Source organism: Hipposideros armiger, unplaced genomic scaffold (assembly GCF_001890085.2).
Source record: "Hipposideros armiger isolate ML-2016 unplaced genomic scaffold, ASM189008v1 scaffold_227, whole genome shotgun sequence".
Classification (NCBI taxonomy): domain Eukaryota; kingdom Metazoa; phylum Chordata; class Mammalia; order Chiroptera; family Hipposideridae; genus Hipposideros; species Hipposideros armiger.
In genome coordinates this window covers 1,288,976-1,312,636 of record NW_017731577.1, presented here as the reverse complement: position 1 = coordinate 1,312,636, position 23,661 = coordinate 1,288,976, and the positions used below count along the sequence as shown (strand labels likewise).

Sequence of the window (23,661 nt, the reverse complement as noted above, 5' to 3'; positions counted from 1 at the left end):
AGTCCACTTCATAGTTGATGTAGAGGCCTGACGACCGCATTGTATTCCTGAAACTGATGTTGAATAATACTGTATGTCAACGATAATTATATATACATGTGTCATTGTGTTTTACATCTCATGATCTTTTTGAAATGCAGTTCTGACTTGGCTTTGGTGGATATTGGTTGCTGTGGCGGTGGTGGTGGTTGCGTTTCCTGCTGGTGAACTGCCTTAACAATGTTAAGCAAAAACTTGGCAATGAACAGTATTTATGGTAATTGAATATGTCATAAGTATTTGAGAAACAGCATCTCAGGTTGAATGATCTCCTTTTTTAATAGTTGAAAATATATTTTAAAAACCCTTTTAGTGACAACAGATTGAAATTTCTTTTGAATTTCTCATTTCAAAAGTAGTTTTCCTTAACTGAAATTTTTCTTGTAGGTAGCTTAAATTTATAAGAATTAAAAACACATGCCATTTAAATACAATGTACCATTTTTCTCTAAGATCACAGAACAAACATTTCTCTAGGCATTGAACTAACATTTATTAAGTTCCTGCTATATTCCAGCCACCAGAGTGCTTTATATATATTGACTTTAAACATTACAAGCACTCTGTAAATTAGATGCTATTGTTATCATCCCCATTTTACAGATGGCAAAAATGAGGTACACAAAATTAAAATAACTTGCCAAACATCATACCGATGTCAAACAGCAGAGCCTGGAATATACTTAGCAATTTTGTCACGAGTGGCCCTGTGCTAAACTGCTATGTTATGACAACAGTTTTACAGCCAGAGCACTAATTAATACTAATCTTTATGTGAAAGGTTTAAGCAAATAACCCTTTGAAATGTCATATATTGCCTATTTACATCTTATGTAAAACTTCTAGTGCACATTCTGAAATAGTTAAATCTCTTGGTCTGTTTAAACCTACCTACAAAGATTTTTAAAAATCAAAGTATCTCTGAGTGGAGGTAGAATAATCAAGCAATAATTCTGGTATCTGTATTCCCCACAAGTATTTCTAAAGGCTATTAAAATTACTTATTTTGATAAACTATAAAAATGATTTTAATATTTGTATGAGTGGCAAGGCAGTGAGCGCAGCTATGAAGTGCTTGGGGTCTGAACCCATAAATCCAAACTCTACCACTTACTTACTAGACAAATCACTGGATCTGAGACGGTTTTCCATCTGTAAAGCGGGGATAATCCCAGTTGTTGAATTCACTGGGTTGACATAAAAATTGGCTCAGATAATAAAGGTAAGGTGGTTGGTACACAGAAAACATGAAATATTGCACATTCCTATTCTTATTAGTTATTAAATACCATATTCTAAGGAGTATTGATTATTTGAAATCTTTCATATTTGAGTTGCAACTATCAGGCAGCAGTTAGGCTGTAAGATATATTCACATAAGACTTTCAGAGTCGCTTCTTATGTTCTGCTGATGACCCTGGGGAAATCAGAATCTCTGATACAGAAGAAGCGTATTCCCTGACTCTGTGTCCCTTGTGTGCAAAGCATGCCAGCCACTGCCACAAAGCCTAAGATGGATACGGAAACAGCCCAGCAATCTCCCCTCTCCAGGATATATATATCTCTACAGAGGACAGGGTCCAGTAGTGGCAGGAGGGGTGGTTCCCGGGCTAAGTACATTATTAAGCATGATGCTGTAAGTTGAACTTGTTTTCTGTCATTCGTTGATAAAGGTTTTTACTTTTTACGTGGTACATATATTTGGAAATGCATACAAAACTACTGAACAGCAAGCATCTTTGTAATTATACCCCTTTTTCATATCCTACCTCCATGTTAAACTTTTATTAACCCTTAGAATATTATTTTCTCGTTTAGGGATATCGACCAACAAGATTAACTGTTTTATCTTGAGACAGGCTGGATTTTTAAGAGCTCAGAAGAGACACTGAAGTAAACACTGCCTCTCTATATAATGATAACACTGTTTGCTCTGCTGCCACAGAAGCAGTCTTGACTAAATACGACACAAAATCCAGTCACTTGTGTTCATTTGCTTTATCATGTGATGTCAGTGTCACAGAGCTGGCCAAGGCTGCTCTCCCTACATTCACACCTCATCTGTTCACATAGATCATTCCTAAAAATGGCTTATGGGAACTTTAAAAAAAAATACTTTGCCTTTGTACAAAGAAAATATATAACCAAAGCGACAGATTATAATTGTAAACTTAAATTAGCTTTATATTTATTTCCCATTTAAAATACTGAAGAACACCCCCACCTCATATCTAGTAGAATAAAGGAAAACATAAAATTTACTTTCTAAAACAAGAAATGGAGGGGGGGGTGGCACAAGATGATCAAAACTGATAGCCTATTGAAATAGTGTCATGAATTCAGTTTTAATATCAGCTTTAATGCTGGTACACATAATGGGCATCTCAGACCTTATAGAGGATGTAAAAATTTAAGTCCACATAATGCTTTTAAAGGCACCTAATGTGGCACCAATAGCATTCTAAGCATTTTGAATTCAGATTGTCATTTCTTAGGGAATCGTTTCTCTTGAAAGTGCTTCCAATCTTTTTATTAGATTTTTCTATCCTATAGAATTCCTTTCTATTTTTTAAACTTTCCCTCCCTCCCATCCAGGTATTCGTCTTTGTCCACACTTTTAAAAGGAAAAGCTATGTGAGTCTAATTGACAAAATAAGTGAGAAGAAGAAATTACAAAGAAAATACAATACTTCCTTACATTATTTCTATGACTTCACTTTAAGATCCAAATTCACAGCTAAATGGTTGTGCTTTTTAAGAAGCTGCTATAAAAAGATCATTTTCCCTTTTTAGATACAGTGGATAGTTGTATCTAACTGATACAGCCAAGAGGAAATATAACGTAAGTACTATTTGAAATATTTTGAGGTCTCATTGGCAATTGAGTTACTGAGTCTTGTAGACGTCATTTCATTTACTAGAATTCAGGCACCGACACTGTAAAATTCCTATTTTTGGATTCCCTTAGTGACTGTCCTTGGCAAGTAAAAAACAAGAAATAATGACAAACACATTGCTATTATCATTCATAGTACATTAATACACTGACACTAACATCATAATTACTTTCCAGTTGTGAAAATTATGTCTAGTCTCTATTTCTTACTTTAATAAATCTCTATAAAATTTCAAATTTAGGAAAGAACCATGGAAACAAAAATCAACTAAGGTAAAGAAACAATCAAGAACTGATTGAAAATACTGACAGAGGCTTTCCAAAAATTTAAAATGGAACCTAGTACAGGCACACAAAGCACATGGGAAGTCACTAAAGCACTAGATTCCTGGCATTTGGGCTCACTGATAAGTATAATTTCAAAATATAATTTGGAAACCAACATAGAATTTCAAGTTTGTTGTTTTTCTTTTCCCCAAATAAGGGCATTAAAAATAAAATTATCATTTACTATGAACATTAGCTCATTAAAGTAAAGGAATATAATCTGACTAAATTGAAAAAATATACCAGACAGTTTTGTGAAGAATTCACTACACTGTCCCTGTTCACAAAAAAATCAGTGAAAACTTGATCACAGAATCAATTGACCTATTAATCACGTACAGTAGGAGAAACCGAGGCTGACTGCATGGAGGTTTGGCAAATCCCCAAGAGGCAATATATGTAAATAAGAAGGAAGTATATATCAGAGCACAATGGTGCTGATTCTCCTACCCTGTCTTCCTTCTTGATAATGGCTCCATTGAGATCCACAAGAGGACCCATTAAAAATGTTTTCTGATAGAGGGAAATTGAAAGAGAGAGGAAGAAGAGGCGCAAAGGAGGAAACGAATCAAAGGAAGAAAATGAAGGACTGAAAACAAAACATCTAAGATACAGAATGAAGGTTGCTTCCCAGGCTTTTCATTATTTTTGACATCCAAATACAAATGATCCTATTATGCAGGTCCTAGAATAACAAATGAGATAAAGATGAACACATCCATTCCACAAAATCTGCAACATCATTCAAGTAAGTTTCCAGCATTACTGTGGTGTCCCGATTTCCAACATCCTAGCCAACTATTTCATCATTCTTTCCACTTCATTCAAGGTGGTCACCCACAAAAAGAAAGAAAATATTTAAAACTCAAATAACTAAAATTGCTGTTTTTATTCCTATTAATATGAGGAACACATTTTACTAACTTCCCCATGTTTTATATTGCGCTTTACAGTATAATTTGTCTTCAGTATTGTTTTAACTTTTTTCTTTCTTATTTCTTCTGGGAAAAAAATATATGGCAAAAACAAAACAAAACCATACATTAAAGACCTTGAATTAATGATAACGGATCCAGTATGTATATTTTTAAATATTTTGCCACCTACTAATTTTTTGTGGGTGGAAACAATTTCAGATAAATCTAGTTTTGATTCCCCACAAATGAGAGAACTTTCCTCTGTGAATCTCCTTAGCACTTGTTAGCTTGTATCAAGTTTCTACCAACATTATAGTGATTTTTGTTCTTACCTTACCTCCACACTATATATGAGGTGTGATAAAAAACTAAGGTGAATGTTTAAATTAAAAAAAAAAAAGATTAGAGTACAAGACACATTGCCATTAATCCCCCTAATATACTCCACTCCCCTCGCTTTGAAGTTATCCCATCATCCTTGCCACTTTCTGAAGCAGTTCTGGAAGTCCTCTTTCATGATTGTGGCTGCCTCAATGTCCTGAATCGATTCAAAATGTTTACCTTTCACGGTCATTTTGACTTTGGGGAAGAGCCAGAAGTCACACAGTGCCAGATCCGGTGAATAAGGTGGATGAGGACACTCCGTAATGTTTTTATTTGACAGAAATTGCCGTACCAGAAGTGATGTGTGACACAGAGCATTGTCATGATGGAGGATGAAATAAAGACACTCACAGAAGAGAACTTCCAGAACTGCTTCAGAAAGTGGCAAGAACGATGGGATAAGTGTGTTTGAAGTGAGGGAGAGTATTTTGATGGTTGTGTCTTTTACTGTAATAATTTTTTTTAAATTTAAGCATTCACCGTATTTTTTTATTACACCTCTCAAAAAGCTACAAGAGGGAAGAGACTAGTTGTTATTTCTGTATCTCTGCTGATAGGTATTCATTGTAAGTGTTTGAGTGGCATCTTTTAACAACACTCCTTATTAAATGAAAACCATTAAATTTCATTAGGCTAAATCTGAAGCAAACACATATTCCCCCATTACCACAATATTAGAAGTGCTGACTTCCTCCCCGTCACTGCATACCACCATGTGGGGATACTAACAGTAGAACCTCATTAGGTGTCCTGAACTATCTTGCAACTCCCATATAAAGCTATGTTTTTATATGAGAGTAATCCATTAATTACTCAAGACCCAGTTAACTTTCAAATAAACTTCAAACACTGTGGACATAATATGAATCAGGGTTTTTCAACTTGATATTAGAGCCTCCCTCGACCAGACAGAATGGAATTGTATGGCAATATGACAAAACCATCTATGGCACAACTTATCCAATGGCTTCGCTGGACCCCAACTGATTGTTTTTCACATGTCCTCATTCCTGTTAGCCCTGGGGGTAATTTTCAGAAACAATGTAAGTATAAAGATTGAACCACTTACATTCAAACACAAGCCTGAAATTATATCTAGATAAACAGCTTCATGTGGTGTTTTCTGACAACATTTACAGAATAATGCTTGTAACAATGTAATTTCATTGTATGATAAACATCAATTTACCATAAAAAAAACAAATGCAAACTTGTCACCATTTTCACCTCCTTGCAGTTGAATTGGCCTTGTTCAGATAAGCAAGCCTATCTCTTACAGAAAACAACAGTTTATAGATAAACTGTGTGAAATCCGGGATGTGTGTGTAGAATTATACTGCCTACTATCATGATTTTATACTGCCACACTGCACATACGGCTTCCAAGCTTACTTTATCTGAATCTTTCTAAATCTATTCTCCATGCTATTAAACTGAGCACATTCCACATCGTTCAAAAGTAATTACACTTTTGTCTAGAGTGTAGGAGACTGCTCTCCCTAAACAATGAAATTCTCATTATTAAAACTGGCACAATAACCACACTGGTGTTAACAACAATATGCATTATACCATCACAATAACTTATGCCAAGTTTGACGGACAAAGGTAACCAGAAATTTAAAAGCTTATAAAAACCACCATATAAAAATCGGAATCTTTACCATACCATAATTAAGGCACTATTCTGTGACTTATTTTTAAATAACGCATGCATTTTCTCTTTTCCTTCTTGAGTTTTCTGAATAGTACTTCACACATAACATTGCTCTAGTCACACATCAAAAATACATTACTAACAGCCGTTAGTTTATAGGCAAAATTTATATAAAGGGTGTTTCAAGACACAGCTATAATATAGCAATTAAAATTATTTCAGGTAAATAAAGAATCTGAACTTGACAGTGAGCCTGAGCAAGTAAAAGCCTCTCTGTGTTGTGTGCACTGAATGAATTCTTTCAGTGTTTAAGTTTGCATTTCATATGTTAGAGCCTTGCTATAATGTTATACTTGGTTCTCAGCTACAGGTTCAACTTCTATAGACTATCACCTTAAGAAAACACTTTTTTTCTTCTTTTGATGAACTTAAAGGAAGAGACTGACTTATACTCTATTTTGCTTTATGATAACTAGAGTCCCTGAAATGTTTAAACACATTAAGGTATACCAAGGGTATTGTTAAACTCCATACATTATATACCCAGAGTTCTTTGACAATTCCAGGAAAATGTTATCAATATAAAAAATAAATGAGATACTAAAATATATTATAACATCATATTTCCAAAACAAATAGATGTTTAAATGTTAAAAAATTACACACAAGCATAGTAATCATGTTGATTGACATGAGGACATATTCTGGATAGTTCTTTACATTTCATTTCATTTAAAATTCAGCTATCTGTAGAATGGGCAACTCCAATTATTTTTTAATAAAATATTGTATTGTTAATATAAATATTTATATTTTTAAAATCAATTGTGAGACGCAGCTACACTACAGTTACACAAAACTATTCACTCAACTCAAGAAGAACTTAAAGATTCAAAAGAGAGTTTGGCTGAGATAAGAGTACACTTTTTGTGGGAAAAAAAAAGACAACTGATAATTCAGTAACCACAGGTGGTCGAGACTTTCATTTCACATCACATTTGACACTTGAACAACAATCTATCCAACGGAAGTAGCATGCAACCAGATAGAAAATGAGCACCAAAATGGCCACCATAGAGTTCCCCTGGCTGCATCTAATACGCTATTTTATTCTCCTCAGACTTTATTCCCTTCTAGTGTTCATAAATAATCATGCTGATTGACATGAGGACATATTCTGGATAGTTCTTTACATCATAAAATAAATTCATCCATATTAGAACTATTATAAAAATGAGCCAGAAATTATAGTGATGCTTGCTTGTTTCTGAAACTGAAGTGACAGTCTTCAAACCCATATTTTAAAAAGGTGGGGTGGGGTGGGGAGAAGAGTAAATCTGACCTTCAATAAAAACAAAGCTCAGGACTGCCCTTCCATTCATGCCAGAATTAAACTTGCCAACCTTGCCTTTTACTTTTTTTGAAGATAACATGAGGATCAAAATATGCTCTTACTTCCACAAGATTATGAGAGCTTCAGAGAAGGAACCAACAGTCTTTTTCATACATACAAATATTTGTGTCTCAAACTTACATTGATTAGAAATCTTACAGAATTTTATATATATATATATATATATATAATTTGCTTAGTAAAGTTCATCTATAGTGTACTTTGAATAGTAACAACTTTCCAAGAATAGAAGGACTCATAGTATTCCTATCAGTTATAGCTGTTTGAGAGTATCTCTTATGCACTTAGTTTATCCAAAATATTAAGGCAACAAACACAACTTCAGAAAGGAAGAACTGCATCTTTATCTGACCCAATTCCAAATGCTAACACTGGAATACCCTGAATATGAAGAGAAGATCCTGAGTCTTCAAAGTCTTTCTATGGCAACAGTCATGAAGTGTACAGAACTTTACCTCAGAAAATATTTTCCAACTTATATTTTATACTGACAGCATCTCTATAACTTCAAGCCGTCATTACAGGGATTACTTATCAGTTCTACTTTCTCTCTAAACTATGTGGGCAAAACAAAATGTAGACTTCTCAATATCTCTCTGTTTTATTTAAGAATGGGGCATGAATGTCAGAGAAATCGGCAATGAAATCTGGAAACCAGATTTTTTTCCCTTAAAGCGAACTCTATGATATAAAGACCATGCAACATTCTCTCTGTTTTCAAGGATATTGAATAGGAAAAAAATAGTGAATGCATTTTCCTACTGAAATAAAAGGACATGTTGTGTGAGTATGACAATGGCCTTGTATCCAGACAAAAAAATAATAAAGTATTTGTGTTGGATAACAATTTTATAAATATATTCAATCATTTTGATAAATGGGCAAAATATATCTTAATCAGCTTAACAGCTGAATATATCATAGCTATTATGACACACTTTCTGCTTTCTGAATATACAATAGTAGATTCCTTTTTATTTCTAAAATTTATAGAAAAACCAGCATATTCACCATGAATATTCTGGCATTTAATCAGTAATCATAAAATTAAGTATTATATGCTGGGTATCGGAAATATATACACGTGTGTGTGTGTGTGTGTGTGTGTGTGTGTGTGTGTGTATGACTGTGGCTTCAAGGAGAAATACAGTGCATAGCAAAGCAGACATGTAAACACATAAATTATAATACAGGCCATGAGAAAACATATAAACAAGTGTCATGGATAAAAGAATAATGCAGCAACCATTCTGCCTTGGGACGTCAGTGAAAGCATCTAAGAAGAAGCAATTTCTGAACTCAGTCTTGTGGGAGATACACATTTCACCAGGAAGGTAAAATATAAAGAGAGGGAGGTTTTCTAGGTAGAAATAATAAAGCTGTTTCATTAGAGGTTACTTGGAATGTTTATGAATAGGTATCAAAAACTTGGCATGACTGGGACACTGGGTCCATGGTAGAATGTGGCACGAGAGGAAACTAAAGCCAGTGTTTGGTGCTAGTCTACACAGAGTTCTAGACTAAATCCTGTAAGCAACAAGGACACACATTAGCTTCCAAAGTGGAATAAATAATCCAACTCATTCCTCAGGCATGCAAAGCTAGTGGAAGATGAAACAAAGGCTGGAAAGAGAAGAGGCTAAAAATTTGAGATCATACAGGAGACTCTTCCAACTGCCGAATAAAGAGATGAAAAGCTGGTGGGATCAAGAAACATTTGAGGCAAAAGCAAATTTAGAAACAAATTACACATATAGGAAGATAAAACATTAGTGCTGATGCCACTAAAACTAAGTTAAATCATTTGTATCCAAACTGTATTAACTTCCAGAACAGCAGATCTTAACCTTCTTGGGTTACAGATCTACTTAAAAATCCTATAAAAGCCATATTCTTACTCACACGTGTGCACATACAGAATTCTCCATCTATTTTCAGGTTATCCGTACACGTTGGTTAAGAATTTCTGCTCCAGGCAAAGTTGCTTGAGGAAAGGAGTTGTGTCTTATTTAAATCTATTTCCATAGTACCCAATACCAAAAAAAAAAAAAAAACTTGGTACAAAGTAGGCAGTTCATAGTTTTTATTTAGCTGAACTGAATACTCCATTACAAACTGAATGGTTTCATTTTCACTAACATCCTGCATCACAGCAACCCCCTAATGCCAACTACGGTATGTAATTCAATATACTTTTCTTATACTCACCCTTGAGTATACTTAAAATAGTCTCCCCTTTATCTTTGTGGTTTTCTTCTAGTCATAACTATTTATAACCACTCTGTCAAATTTGTGTGTTTATGTTTATAATAGCATCACAAGAAAACCAAACTAAGAAGCGCTTTCAATAGGGTACTCCCTGAGACAAGTCAATGATCAAAATACTGAGAGGGCAAAGGCATTAGCAGGGATGAAACATCAAGTGGAGAGCCTGGCATCCTTACCCTGTTGAACTGTGTACTCCCATTTTCCCCTTTCTTTTCCTAGTTTAACCTTTGTTGAGAGGAGGCCAAAAAATTATATCATTGCCCATAACTAACATGAACTCACAGTAGAGGAAGAAGGGAGAAATTATGGATAGTATGATTTAACCTGCCAAATAAGAGATCATCAAAAAGTAAAATATGCCTGTGCTCTTGTGAAGCGCTTATAATGTTTATAAGCATGGACGCCAAAACCAGACTGCTTGGGTAAAACCCTGGTTCTCCCACTTCTTAGCTGTGATCTGGAGCAAGGTATTTAACCTCTCTTTTAGCCTCAGTTCCCTCGTCTGTGAAATGGGATTAATAATACCTCACTGAATTATTGTGAAAATTAAATGAGTTAATATAAGTAATGTGCTTAAAGCACCCCATCTATATACATGCTACATAAGAGTCAGCTATACCACTGTTCTTGGTGGAAAAATCTTGCACAGAATCAATTACCCAGGGAAATTTTTACCTATAAGGCTTAAAATGTTGAATGAGAGTATTAAAATCTAACATGGATATCAAAGAATAGTATCTGTTTCGCAGCTATTAGAAGATATCTGGTTCTTCTTGTTGATTTTACTACACATATAGTAATGCAACAACATAAACATGTGGGCGTATTATAGTACCAAGCACATTTATGATATGTAAAACTTTCCTAAAGAAAGCAATAAAAAGGCATTTAACAGAATCAGAGCTGTCTTTAAAGGCATGAAAACGTGGGATGAAACATGTTTGATGGTGTAATCCAGTTCAAATTAATGGCATCCCTAAAGATGAAGAGGAGAAGATGTCATAGAAATGTGACATCCACCAAAGCAGCCATGTTGAAAGGGGAGAGTGGCTTTTTGGGCAGCTAAGTGCCCTGCCACCTTGCCGACATGCTGATTCTATGTATTTAAGTTCCTAAGACCGACTTAAAAGCCTTATGTGTATGTGTCTGCTGTTTAAGCTTCAGCCAGGATACTATGCTGTCTTCTTTCTTCTCATCTGTGAAACCACAGTTTCCCAGTGATCCAGACCCCAGGATGAGGGGCCAGAAAAATTATCCTGAGTGTCAAATTCTGGAATAGGATGCATCAGGGAATTACTGAATTACCCAAACAACAGCATGAATGGGACTAGAAATTACTGTGGTCACGTTAGAAAACTATAGTGTCTACGAAATATAGTCTCTAAAATTCCCAGTATTATAAAGAATACTGGAATCCAATCTCAGCCAGTCAAAAAAATGAAAAACATTGATTTATTATGGTTGAAATGTTCAAACTATATGTCATTCTATCTGGAAAAAAAACATTTTATTTGAAATAGAATGAAATCTTTCTCTCCTGCTAATTTTAAATGTGTTACTTTATTTTAACATTATTCTTATATTTACACGTCTTTTCCCTCTAATTAAATTGATGTCTCAAAAGCAAAATTAGTAAAAAAACAAAAAAGAAACAAACAAATAGCATATCTTATCCTCCTTACTGGAATGAATTTCCTTATAAAGAGTTCTAAGATGTTAGGGGTGTATCTTGTGTGTGGCTATTAAGTAGATGATAATTATAAAGCAGAGGACTGAAGCCAAACTATTAGGAGACTAGGCTGGTCAAAAAGTGAGTGTAGGCACAATAGACCTTGAGAAACCTACCATTGTATTGTGCTGAGAAGTGGGAGTCCTATGGCCACAAGTCTCTTGCGTCAGCAGAGAAACTGGCTGAAATTCCTCAGAGTGAGGCTTGTTGGGAAAACTCACATGCAAGGGAAGGTGAAAGGCTGGGAGCCCGTCACTCTCCTCTTCTTCCACTTTCTGTCTGCTTGTCACCATGGCTACCTCTCCATCTGCTTCCCCATACGGAGAGGCTGGTCGCTTGGAAGACATCCTGGAAGGAACAAAAGAGGACAAAATAATGAAACCTCCACATAAATCCTTAATGCCGTCATTGTGTGGTTAGGGGCCATTGTAACAGAAATGCCTTTTTGTGCTGGCAGAGAGCAGGAAACTATCCAAATACCACTGCAAAGCACACACAATCAGAAACAATGGCCAAGCAGGTAGCAACAGAACAGTGCTTGTTTGTTGTGAGAATAATACACTAATATAGCACTCTCTTGTATTCTGGCTTCTTAAACAAGAGAATTCACCTAAGAATACTGCATAATGAAAGACCATTCCATTTTAAAGGAAAGAAAAATAGTCATCTAGCTTTATACTTTGATAGACCTTACTGAAGACAGAACATCTATGAATAGCAAATAATGTTGGCAGCGTAAAAAGAGAAATGACTAAAATTTATTTCATCAAAAAGTAAACAAAATGAATGAATGGATGCCATTATAACAAATTTACATTTGATTAAAAGTGAGATTGTTGTGAAATACAGAGATATTGGTTATTCGTAAACCTCAGACCACATGAGGAAAAGTTTGATATTTGTTTAAAGCTGAATTTAGGATTGAATGCATTTTACACTCACTGTTAATCTTGCAACATTGGAGACTTTTTCTTCCCTTCCCTTCTAAAGCACCCAACTTAGGTATTTACTTCTAATATCAAATTTGCAAAGCAGTAAATACGTGAGACTATAAAGTTACTTCAATTTTACTTCCAATAGTCTATGAAAGATTAAGATGTGGCTTCTTAGACTTCTGTACTCTTTAGATAACCTAAGTAAAAGGGGGAAAAAATAAGGATGTTTTGTTTTGATGAGCTAATGCCTCTATGACAATACACTTAGATAATGGAACAAAATTTAAACATTTTTTGTACTTATGTCTGATCGAGAATATTATCATAGGTGAAACTATGTGGCAAGTATTTTCAGCTAAATAGAGAATTCCCTTTCCTTTCATTAGAAGTTCTACATAGATTACAAAGACTTTAAATTTTTAATAAAAAATGAAAGTCTTCTATTTACAACTTGATCTGACCTTGAAAAAGCTGTAAGTTTTGTTCGACAAAGAGTGTTTACAGAGTCATCCATTCTTATGTTAGACCAGTATGACAGAAGGCAGGAGAGTATTAAGTAAATGTAACACCATTTTCTTCATATACATCACTGATTTTTAAATGTAAAATGTATTACCAAAAGAGATGCCGCTAATCTTTGTTGAACAATAATATTCTTAGTGTTAGAAGTTTCAAAAGAAAAGTATTCAAGTACTGAAGATATTCTCTTAAGAAATAATAGCACTGCAGAAAAAAATAAGAGCTTTGGACGCAGACAAACGTGGATTAAAATACTGATTTCTCTACTTACAAGCTGTGAGGCTCACTTTAATCTCTTTATGTCAATTTGCTCACCTTTAAAGTGAGATGTAATATCAACTTGTAATGCTTTTTCAGCATGAACTGCGTACCATATGAAACATGACTGGTAGAGCATTTAGTACAGAGTAAGACACTAAATAAACACCCTTTTTATTTTTTTACAAACTTTAAAACCGCCCTATGACCCACGCCCCCCTCAAAAGGCAAACAAAAAACCCCTCCAAAATGAGGAAAGCAGATTGCCTTCTAAGAGTTAAACTGTGAAGTCAACATAAAATACAAAGTCTCCCAACAGAGAAATGGCCCATGACCAGTCATACTTGACAATAAACTGAAAAAAATGTATTAGCAAGTGTAAAAAAAGAAATGTGAATAGTAGGGGTGAGCTGAAGACCAGGGAAATTGGGGGAAATGGTGATGGTTTCCCTGAAGCACTGTCTGAAGAAGTAGTTTGGGCCAACACACTTCAGGCATCTTTAACTATTTCTGGTCTCATTACCAAGGTTTATTTCAAGTGTACTCTAAGCATGGAGAAAGGAAATAAGGGTGTGGAGTTAACACAATTTGAAGTCTTAGTCTCATCGGTAACATCATATCTATCACCCAATTGGTATATTAAACTATGGGTAATAAGTCTAAACACTAGAGATATTTAGCTCCCACTATTCTGCTTCCAGGTTCTCCAAGCAAACTGCTGATTCCCATATAGAAAAGGGGCTGACAGGACAGATTTAAAATGTTTACGGTCTTTGTGGAGTGACTTATCAGAGTAAATCAATAAAGGGACTTGTAACTATTTCTTGGTTTTACATGTAGCTTAAATGCAAGGAGGTTATGCATTTGTTATGCAAACCATGGTATTTATGCTTTGTGTGGCTATTATCATTCTTGCTGGGATTAATAAATTGGTGCTCTGGTGTCTACCTTAGTCTTGTGCACAATCAGACTCTGGTCTGAAAACTCCAGGCTATTGTCAATGAGCCAGTCTCCAGGCTATCAAGGCAGAAAGCTACGTCAGCTGGCCTTTTCGAATACACAATTTTATGACTTTCAGGACACATGACCTTTCTACTGATTTCTACTTTATTAATATCATTATTAATAATGATTATGAACATTAAAAGTTCAAAAGTAGACATAAGGTAGACAGTTAAGATATCACTACTCTTCTCAAAACTTCTAGTCACTTCAAAATCTAAATTTTCTTTATATACAACTGGATAAACATTCTCTTTCATATATATATGAAATTATATATATATAGATGAAATACACACACACACACACACACACACACACTATGAAGCAAAATCTGTAAGGTCCAAAACAATGGACATGAAGGTTTTGTTCATCTACCACAGAGTTTCATTTTAAACAAAGGGGAGTCTCATTAATTTCAAAAAAACATTAGGAAAGCACTGCAAAAGTCTATATATTGCCTATCTGGGATATGTAGTGTTCCCGAATCCTACAGCTTGAGTAGCATGGCTGTATCACAGTGCAAGGATGCCTGGGGACATTTTAAGGCTCTAGGCTGAGTATGCTCTTACATATTCATTCAGAGATGACTTCTATCTTTCCTGTGGTAGGTGCTAGGCTTACCAATTAATAAAACTCAGACTTCAAAGGAACTGAAATGAGGCAGACACAGAATCCAGTGTGAAACTAACTTATGGAACTATGCTGACTTAATGGTAGTTTTTAACTCGGTTTTATGTAAAACAAGAAAATCTTCTTGAAAAAAACTGATGTCTAATTCCAGGGCAAAAGGGAATCTTCAAATCATCAACATTTACTGACCACTTACTATGTACAAGGCATTTATCGAATGGGGATTTAACATGTAATTCAGGGTCTCTACTTAAATCCCATCTCTAGTCTATAATGTTCCTAGAGCTGCTGAGTTACATGAATGGAATAGATAAGAAACAGCTTCCCTTGTAAGGGGCAACTTGCTTTTCCTTTTTTAAAAAAATTTTTTATATTAGTTTCAGGTATATAAAACAACATAGTGATTAGACATGTACATCCCTCACAAAGTGGTAATCCCTGCAAGTCTACTATCTTTCTGACATTGTACATCGTTGTTACAATACCATTGACTATATTTTACATCCCATTACTATACTATACACACACAGACACAGGCACAGACACACACACACACACACATGGTGACAAAAAAATGTGTACACATTTTAAAAGCAAAACTGTATTAAAATTGTAATATTCAATATATACCAATTACAAAAGATGAATACAAGTCATGTTTGACTTCTGCAATTACAAGAGATGCTCACAGTGGTTACCATCAGCGTCCAGACACTTCTGATTATGGTGAACTACTGCTTGAGAAACGTTGACCAAAGTATCCACTTGTATACATCTTTTGGCACCCCTGTGTGTGTGTGTGTGTGTGTGTGTGTGTGTGTGTGTGTGTGTTATTATAGTTGACAATATTATTCTATATCAGCTTCAGGTGTATAGCACAATGGTCAGGCATCTACACAATCAATGAAGTGATCCCTTCAGTAAGTTCAGTACCCATCTGACACCCTACATAATCTTTATAACATTATTGATTATATCTCCCATAATGTATTTCACATCCCCGGGACTATGCACTGTTTGTGAGATTGCAAATTGGTGCAGACTCTATGGAAAACATAGTGGAGGTTCCTCAAAAAAGTAAAAATAGAACTACCTTATGACCGAGCAATTCCATTCCTGGGTATTTATGCAAAGAAATCCAAAACACTAACTCAAAAAAACATATGCAGCCCTGTGTTTATTGCAGTACTCACTATTCACAATAGCAAAGATATGGAAGCAACCAAAATGCCCATCAATAGACGATAGGATAAAGAAATTGTGGCACATTTATACAATGGGGCAACTTGCTTTTACAAGGAGTCACTTTTCCTTTACTTGTCTCTGTAGCAGTCTGCACAATCAGACTATTCTAGTCTATATGTGAAAGTAATTTTAAAACCACTGGAGTCCTTTGCTATTGGCTAAAGGCTCGCTATATGCATTAGCACCATTCTGTAAGTAGGATGTCCCCATTAGTGTTCAGACGTGTGTAGCAAACTTAGGGGTAGGGGTAAAGGGTATGTGACTGCAACCGAAAACTAAACCAGTGGTTCTTGGTTTACTCCTTGGCGGTACATTGAAATTATAAGGAGAGGTTTAAAAAAGACTGCTGCCTGGGTCACGCTGCCTGACTTTCTGATGTTATTGGTTTTAGAGTACACAGGAGATAGCAGCAATGTTTAAAGCTCCTTGGTGATTCTAAAGCACAGTCAAGTTTGCAAACAAATTGCTTTAGTCAGCATAATGCCCCTCACCCGAGATATCCAAATCCTAATCCTGGAAGCCGGTAAGTATGTTACCCTATAAGGCAAAGGGGACTTTGCAGATGCGATGAAGGATCTTGAGCTGAGGTGAACGTTCTGGTAATTCTGGGTGGTCCCAAAGGAATCCTGAAAGTCCTTGCAAGAGGGGAAACAGGAGGACCATAGATTGAGAGCTTGGAAGAGACCATGAGGCTGGCCTTCAAAATGAATGATGGGGCCATGAACCAAAGAATGCAGGTGGCCTCCAGAAGCTGGAACAGGCAAGGGAACAGATTCTCCCCTTGAGGCTCTGGAAGGAATGAGCCCTGCAAACACCTTGGTTTTAAGTGAATACGTTTGTGTTGTTTAAGCCACTAAACTTGTGGTAACTGATTACAACACCAGGAAACTAATATACCACTTACTTAAGTACATCTCTTTCACAATTGGTATTTTCTCAATCTGAAATACCCCTACCTGAGATATATAGTCGCCTGTTCCTCACTTAATTTAGTTCTTCCCTCCAACATCATTTCCCAGGGAAGTTCTCCTTGGTTTCTCCCCTAAGCCAGCGCCTCCTTCCTCTGTGGCTCCTGACTCTCTGCTTTGTTCGCAGCACTTACCACCACCTGGCACGCTTTGTATTTCTTTCTTTGTTTATTATCTGTCACTCCCACTATACTATAAGCTACAAGAAGACAGACTTTATTTTTGTTCACAGCTACTCACCCAGTACGTAGAATCATTTCTGAAAATAGTAGTCTTTACATAAATATCTGTTAAATGAAAGCTACTAATGAAAACCAGAAACTCTTTGACTATTCTCCTATTACTACTTGTAAGATCTAGGCTTACAGGAAAAGTATGCTTAGAAAATGTCTTAATATTGTCAGAAAAAAAGGAAATCAAGCTCAGTGATAGAGTAAGTATCCTTTATTAAAATAATTTCTATGTAAAGGGATTGGTACACCCTATTTAATTAGTTTTTAAAGTACTTATAAAAAAAAGCTTAGAGTTCTTTTTTAAATGTGTAAGTAAAAGTGACTTTATAAAAAATGCTACAGAGTTAATTATCAATAGACTTATTACTGAGGAATCATCTACTTACAGCTTTAAACTTAACTCTGCTTAGGATATATTTATTCTTTGCTGAAATTATTCTGGAAAATGACAACATATGCAAAGTCAAAGGAATTTGTATATGGAGCAAACATAAAATGGAAGACTCAGAATAGAAACTGCTTTCCTTATATAATAGTTTCTTTTCAAAGTTTCGTTCTTTCTCTAAATATTTTATTTAACCTTTGGAGATAAAGTCCTAGGAAGCAGTGCCTTCTACTGGTTATTTATTTATTTTTTTTGGCATGATATTTTTCTTTTAAGGTTTGCAGTTTTGCATAAAAATTGAAAAATAAAAAAATCTATAAAAAGCAAACTCAAACTCCAGGTCTTCTACAAAAGCCTTCCTGTACCACCACAGTGGAAGTAACTTCACCCCACCTCAATCTACATGGATTCCTGTTAGTAGCCCACGTGAAAAACTTGAGCATCAGTATAACCTATGACATTTATTCAACAGTTTAACTTTTTTCTTGTTCTTCTTATTAGTATGCACAGTATCTAGAACTAGAAAACAAGCACTTGGGATGCAAGAATATATTTTTTTAATTTCTTGAATTCCCCATACACATAGACTATCTTGAACTGAATAAGATTTTGTTAAGTGTAGGACCATTTCACTGGCTTTTCCAAGATTAATGCTAAAGATACGTGTTTCCAAATTGCTCTGTATTGCATCCCTAAATAGTCTAATCCTCTGTGCTGAATGAGATACAATTAATTACATGCAGCACAATTCCTAGCACATAGTTGGCACTCAATGTATTTTTCTATAAATAAATGAATGAATTGAATGAGGGTCTGTTATGTACCAGGCAAATTACCTTCATGTTATGGGGGAAACAGACAACTTAGATATGAAGAGCCTTCTGGTTTACCCTTAAGGAAACACAGTTTGGATGAAAAGACAAGACATATACCCATCTATCCATTCATCAATGGAAAAAATATATATATTGAAAGACTACCAGGTGCCTTTAGATATCAACATAATTAAGCAATCAAGAAAGAATACTTTACGATAAATGACTTTTTATAAATATGAGTATTAGAGAGGTAATGTATCGTTAAAATAATCAGAGAACTAGCTTCCTATAAATTATGAAAATTCAACAGGGCAACAGAGATAAATTAGATGTCAACAGACACAGATAAGAAGAGAAGACTCCAGACGGGAGAAATGACAATAGCAAATTAAAGAAATTTATAGAATGATATGGGATAGTGATTGGAATAGTTTGGTTAAAGCAGCAGACTCTAGGAGGAGTAAATGCAACTAAGAATGAAAGGAACTAGATAATAATGATTCTGGCTAAATCCTTTCAATTTTGAATGGCTAAACCAAAACTGAATTTGATACTGAAGGCAGAAGAGAACTGGTGATGGTTTGTGAGCCACATAGTAACATAATCAAAATTGTACCTTGGGAAGAAAATTCTTCAGAAATTACTAACTGATAGAAGGTTGAGAGTGGGAAACAGATATGGGGAACAAGTTGGTGAGATAATTCAAGAGGTTACTTGAACATACAATTTAGAGAATATAGCTAATAAGAAGAATATATAAATTAGGAAACAATGACAATTTGGAGGAAAATATGTAACTGAGTTTAGAAATAAATCTGTGGTAAATGCAGGAATTAAAAAAAAAGAATTTTTGCAGATTACCGGAAAATGCAGAAGTTCTGTGATTGTAACTAAGGCAGTGTCATCTTGTAAACACAAAGCAGAGAGTTAACCAATAATTGTAATTATTTCTCACTGACTTTTTCCACAATGCTCTGAGTCAGTATTTTTGTTTTCTTGTTTTATAAAAGAGAAAACTGAGTCATAGAGTGGTTAAATAACTTTTGTTACACTATGCGGCCTTTGCATTATAATAGAGAGCATTTAAGAACAGAATTGTTTCTCCAATGGAAAAAATAGGAAGAAAATAGAGCAGGGTGGGGAGAAAAAAAACCTAAATTTTTCAGTCCATCCAAATCTGGGAGACCAACGTATCAAAAGGATCTAACAAAGAAGACAGATAAAGAGAAGACAAACTTGTAAGTGAAGTAGCATCATTATTCTCTAAACACTCCTACAAAACTAAACATTCTGAACACGATGTTTTAAAATTTTGGATCATGACATTTATTTAACTTGTAACTTCCATCAATTTCTCTCCTCAATACTTGTTTTTAATTTTCTACTCGCTCATGTTAAATTTTAAGCATAGCAGAACAGATTTTTAAAACGATTGAAAATATTTGAAAGAGTGCATCTCCTTATGGGAAAAATGAATACGGGATATTACAAAATAAAATAATAATTGGCAATCTTTTATATCCAAAGGTTATACTATTTTTCTAGAAGTTATGTGCCTCAAGTTTTTCTAGTAATAAGCCTATTTGTTCAGGACATTTACATCTACTTGTCTGGTTCTTTTTGTAATTAATGTTGATGTGAGAAGGCTAATCAAGGTTAGGAATTAAACACTACTGCTCATCAAAGTTATTTTCACAATAGAATATTACCTATCCAATGGGGGAAATCAACATAGACATTTAACATGAATGGACAGGTTTTGATTCAAATGAATGAAATAACCAATACTTGTACCTGACTCATAAACACAGAATTACACAAATTTAGCATATCATTTTATTAAAGAAAAAAATCACTTTCATTACCTTTATCTAGGAATTTCAATTATTATTCATATCTTATGGTTTGTTCTTTTTCATTATAACATGTTTTAAACATCTTCATTTTCCTACTAAGCTTAGTCAGCTTTGTGTTTACCCAGTGAACATTCCATGTATATTCTATAACCAACCCTGTCATACGTAATATTCCAAAGCCTTTTCAGTAGAAAATTGATTTGTGGTAAACATGTAGTCTTAACATTTTTCTCCTATTTTCTATAAATCCTCTTTGCCATCAATTTCTGATACAGGACATGCCAATCTCTATACTTCTCTGCCCATTGCTTCTCACCTCATTCATTTTACTGTTATTTAGAGGCATGAACAAGTTCATCAGATCCTGGCATAAAGTATAAATGGAAGTAGAAACACAGATCTCATAGAAATATAAAAACAGACAACATAGGATAACACATAAGATTAGACTCCCTTGTAATCCTTAGTATACATTTCCCCAGGGTAGACTCTTATTTCTACGAGTATTTATAAATAAAACTTACCATAACATTCAAATCTAAAAACAAAAGTAATTTTTGAGCTACAGCTAGCTAAGAATAAATTTACGATTTTATTCTGGAATATAATTGAAATGTACAGAAAAAAATGGAATAAATATAACAAAAGTTTAAACTGTTTTTAAAACTGTGTTAATTAAAAATGTTGTCATCACCAAGAACTTTCAAAGTGACTTTTCCCAAGGCTGTTTCCTGTGTGTACCTTGTGGCATGTTTAGTTTCTGAGATGTTCTCTGCATTGAGATCAAGTAGTTATTACTGTTGCTTTTGTCTGATAAGAACAGCACCACTTTCATCTGTTCACCACCTTTTTGCCCTCCGATTTGCTATCATCTCTGCTCTTACCAAATGGCTTTCCCCAGCCTAGTCTAAGCCACCAAAGAGTCAGGGAAGGAAGGGAAGTTAAGAACAGGAAAAAATGAGGAGGCACAAGGTTTTTCCAAGGAAAGTGTGGAAAATGAAAGGGAAAAAAAATAGAAGTTAAAGAGAGATAAGGAAATAATCAGAAAGAAAACTTAACGCTTGTCAGTACCTGAAAGAAATGAGTATCTCTTTATTAGTTGCACATAGGATATTCCAGAAGTGTTTAAATTAATGTACCTCAAGTCTGCAATAAAATTCACTTTCAAATGTCCATTTGTTTTGTTTTCTAAACATGGGATGCAAATGCCCAAGGTAAGTATTTACAAATAGCTTATGGAAGCAAAATTCTACATTACAGTGGTTCAGAATTCAAAATTTGATTCCTTTTCTACTTTCTTCTCTTACTGTCTCACTAATAATTGTAAATCACTAAAAATTCACTCTATACTCCAAAGATCGACCATGTATTATTCGATGAAGACCCCAAGAAACATTTTCTAAATAAGAAGACTGCTTTATTATGAATACTCTAATAGCTGGGCTCCACAGCCCAAACTTACCAAAATGAATGTCTCTGACAGCTAAAAATTTTCATCTTTACATTTTAGTGTATTATTTTAAAATTAATCCACACTTACTAAGAGCCTACACCTATAGTATTCCTGGTAAATAAAAAAGGTAAAAATATTATGAAACTTCATTAAACTCTACTGTAATCATTCTACAGTGTTCTAATACTTAAAGTAAGGCAGAGTTCATTACGAATCTAGGGAGCTGAAGGAAAACTGGTTAGAGGAACTTTTATGATTCGCAAATACAAAGTCATTTTCACGAAGAGAAGAGCTAGTAAAGGTTTTTACAGAATTTTAGATTAAAAAAAATTATCAAAACGTGTCTCCTGATTTACAACATAAGAGTACGACAAGCACCTTCTACTTAAAAACAAGACAAAACAAATAAACAAACAAAAGGCTAACTTTGACTCATTTAATAATTGTTATAATTTTATTTCCTTATCTCAAAACACCTATTCTTGAGTTATTAAATATTCGATCACAGAATCTTTCTAATCACCAAATACACTAAATTTCAACCAAATCTATTTGAAGAGGACATAATAGAAATGATTGAGACCTTTAAAGGTTGAAGGGAAATTTCTTTTAAGTTGTCGGTAAATGACCAAATGCATGAGTCTGGAAGAAAAAAAAAATCAAAACCACAAATACTAATTTGTTGTGAATTATTTCATTCAAGTATTGTTATATATTTGTCACTATCAAAAACAAACAGAAAAAGAACATTCAACCCTCAGCCGTCCACAGGTTAAAAAACGTCAAAGTCCTTTTGTTCTGATTATTTATAAATTACTTTGAATAATCTAGCATTAAGATTCGTGGTTCCAGAAACTTGTAATTATAGTTAGAGAGGGCATACTTTTTTAAGGAAATAAAATGCTTTTTCCATTTGAACATGGGTTTTGCCTTTCTGACAGCTCTAAGTCCACAGGATGTGGAGGGATGATTTAAATTTTACATCAAAATTGGGGCTGCACTAGACTTTTTTCCCCCTTCTCAAGGGAAGCATTGTTCTTGCCTTTCCATAACCAGGCGTGACAGCGCCAGACTGGAGTCACACGGCTGGTCTCTGAGTCAGCGTGGAAGTGCTCACCTCCTGAGTTCCCCCAGATGCTCGGCTCCTTGTAAGTCTGAAAGCTGAGTACTGAGTAGCCACATACTCCGTTCCTGGGACAGACAGAGGATTGGAGGGGGGACATCTAGGGAAGAGCAAAAGCTATCTCTTCCAATACATGCTGTACAACTCTTTTATTAATTATAAGAAGAAACAAAAACAACAACAAAAACCCTGTGTTTAATATGAGTACCATTTTTCTGAACCAAAAGTTGGGACAAATAGTTTCACAGGTAATTGTGTGTCTCTGAATGAAAGACATTAAAGCCTAAAAAGTCAGAAGCCTTTTGGATGTTTCTGAGACACATGGTTGCCACATGTATAAATTTCAGGTTATAGACAACTGGGTAGATGACTAGTGAAAGGATATTGTAGGAAACACATATCTATTCTCAAGATCTCTAAAAAGGTATCTTTAAAAATTGTCTGTGGAATTCCCTGCAAAGGGGACAAATTTTTCTGCTCTCCATCAGGAAAACTGCTAGTGAAACAGGGATTAATTCAATTTTTAGTCTATCCTTGAATGACCTTTTGGGAAGTTTAAGAGTACCTATGTCATGTGTGTGTGTGTGAGAGAGAGACAGAGA

At 34.7% G+C, this 23,661-nt stretch overlaps 1 protein-coding gene across 11 annotated transcripts in view; it reads right to left on the bottom strand.

The window, feature by feature from the left end:
• Nucleotides 1-23,661, bottom strand: part of SOX5 (SRY-box transcription factor 5) — a 987,332-nt gene that overhangs the window by 350,020 nt on the left and 613,651 nt on the right. For 9 of the 11 annotated variants that reach the window (XM_019654616.1, XM_019654621.1, XM_019654620.1 and 6 more), the window contains one exon: nt 11,748-11,979. In XM_019654616.1, coding sequence (XP_019510161.1) covers nt 11,748-11,979 — 232 coding nt within the window. The remainder of the gene's footprint in view (nt 1-11,747; nt 11,980-23,661) is intronic. The other 2 variants (XM_019654626.1, XM_019654627.1) reach the window with 1 other exon arrangement.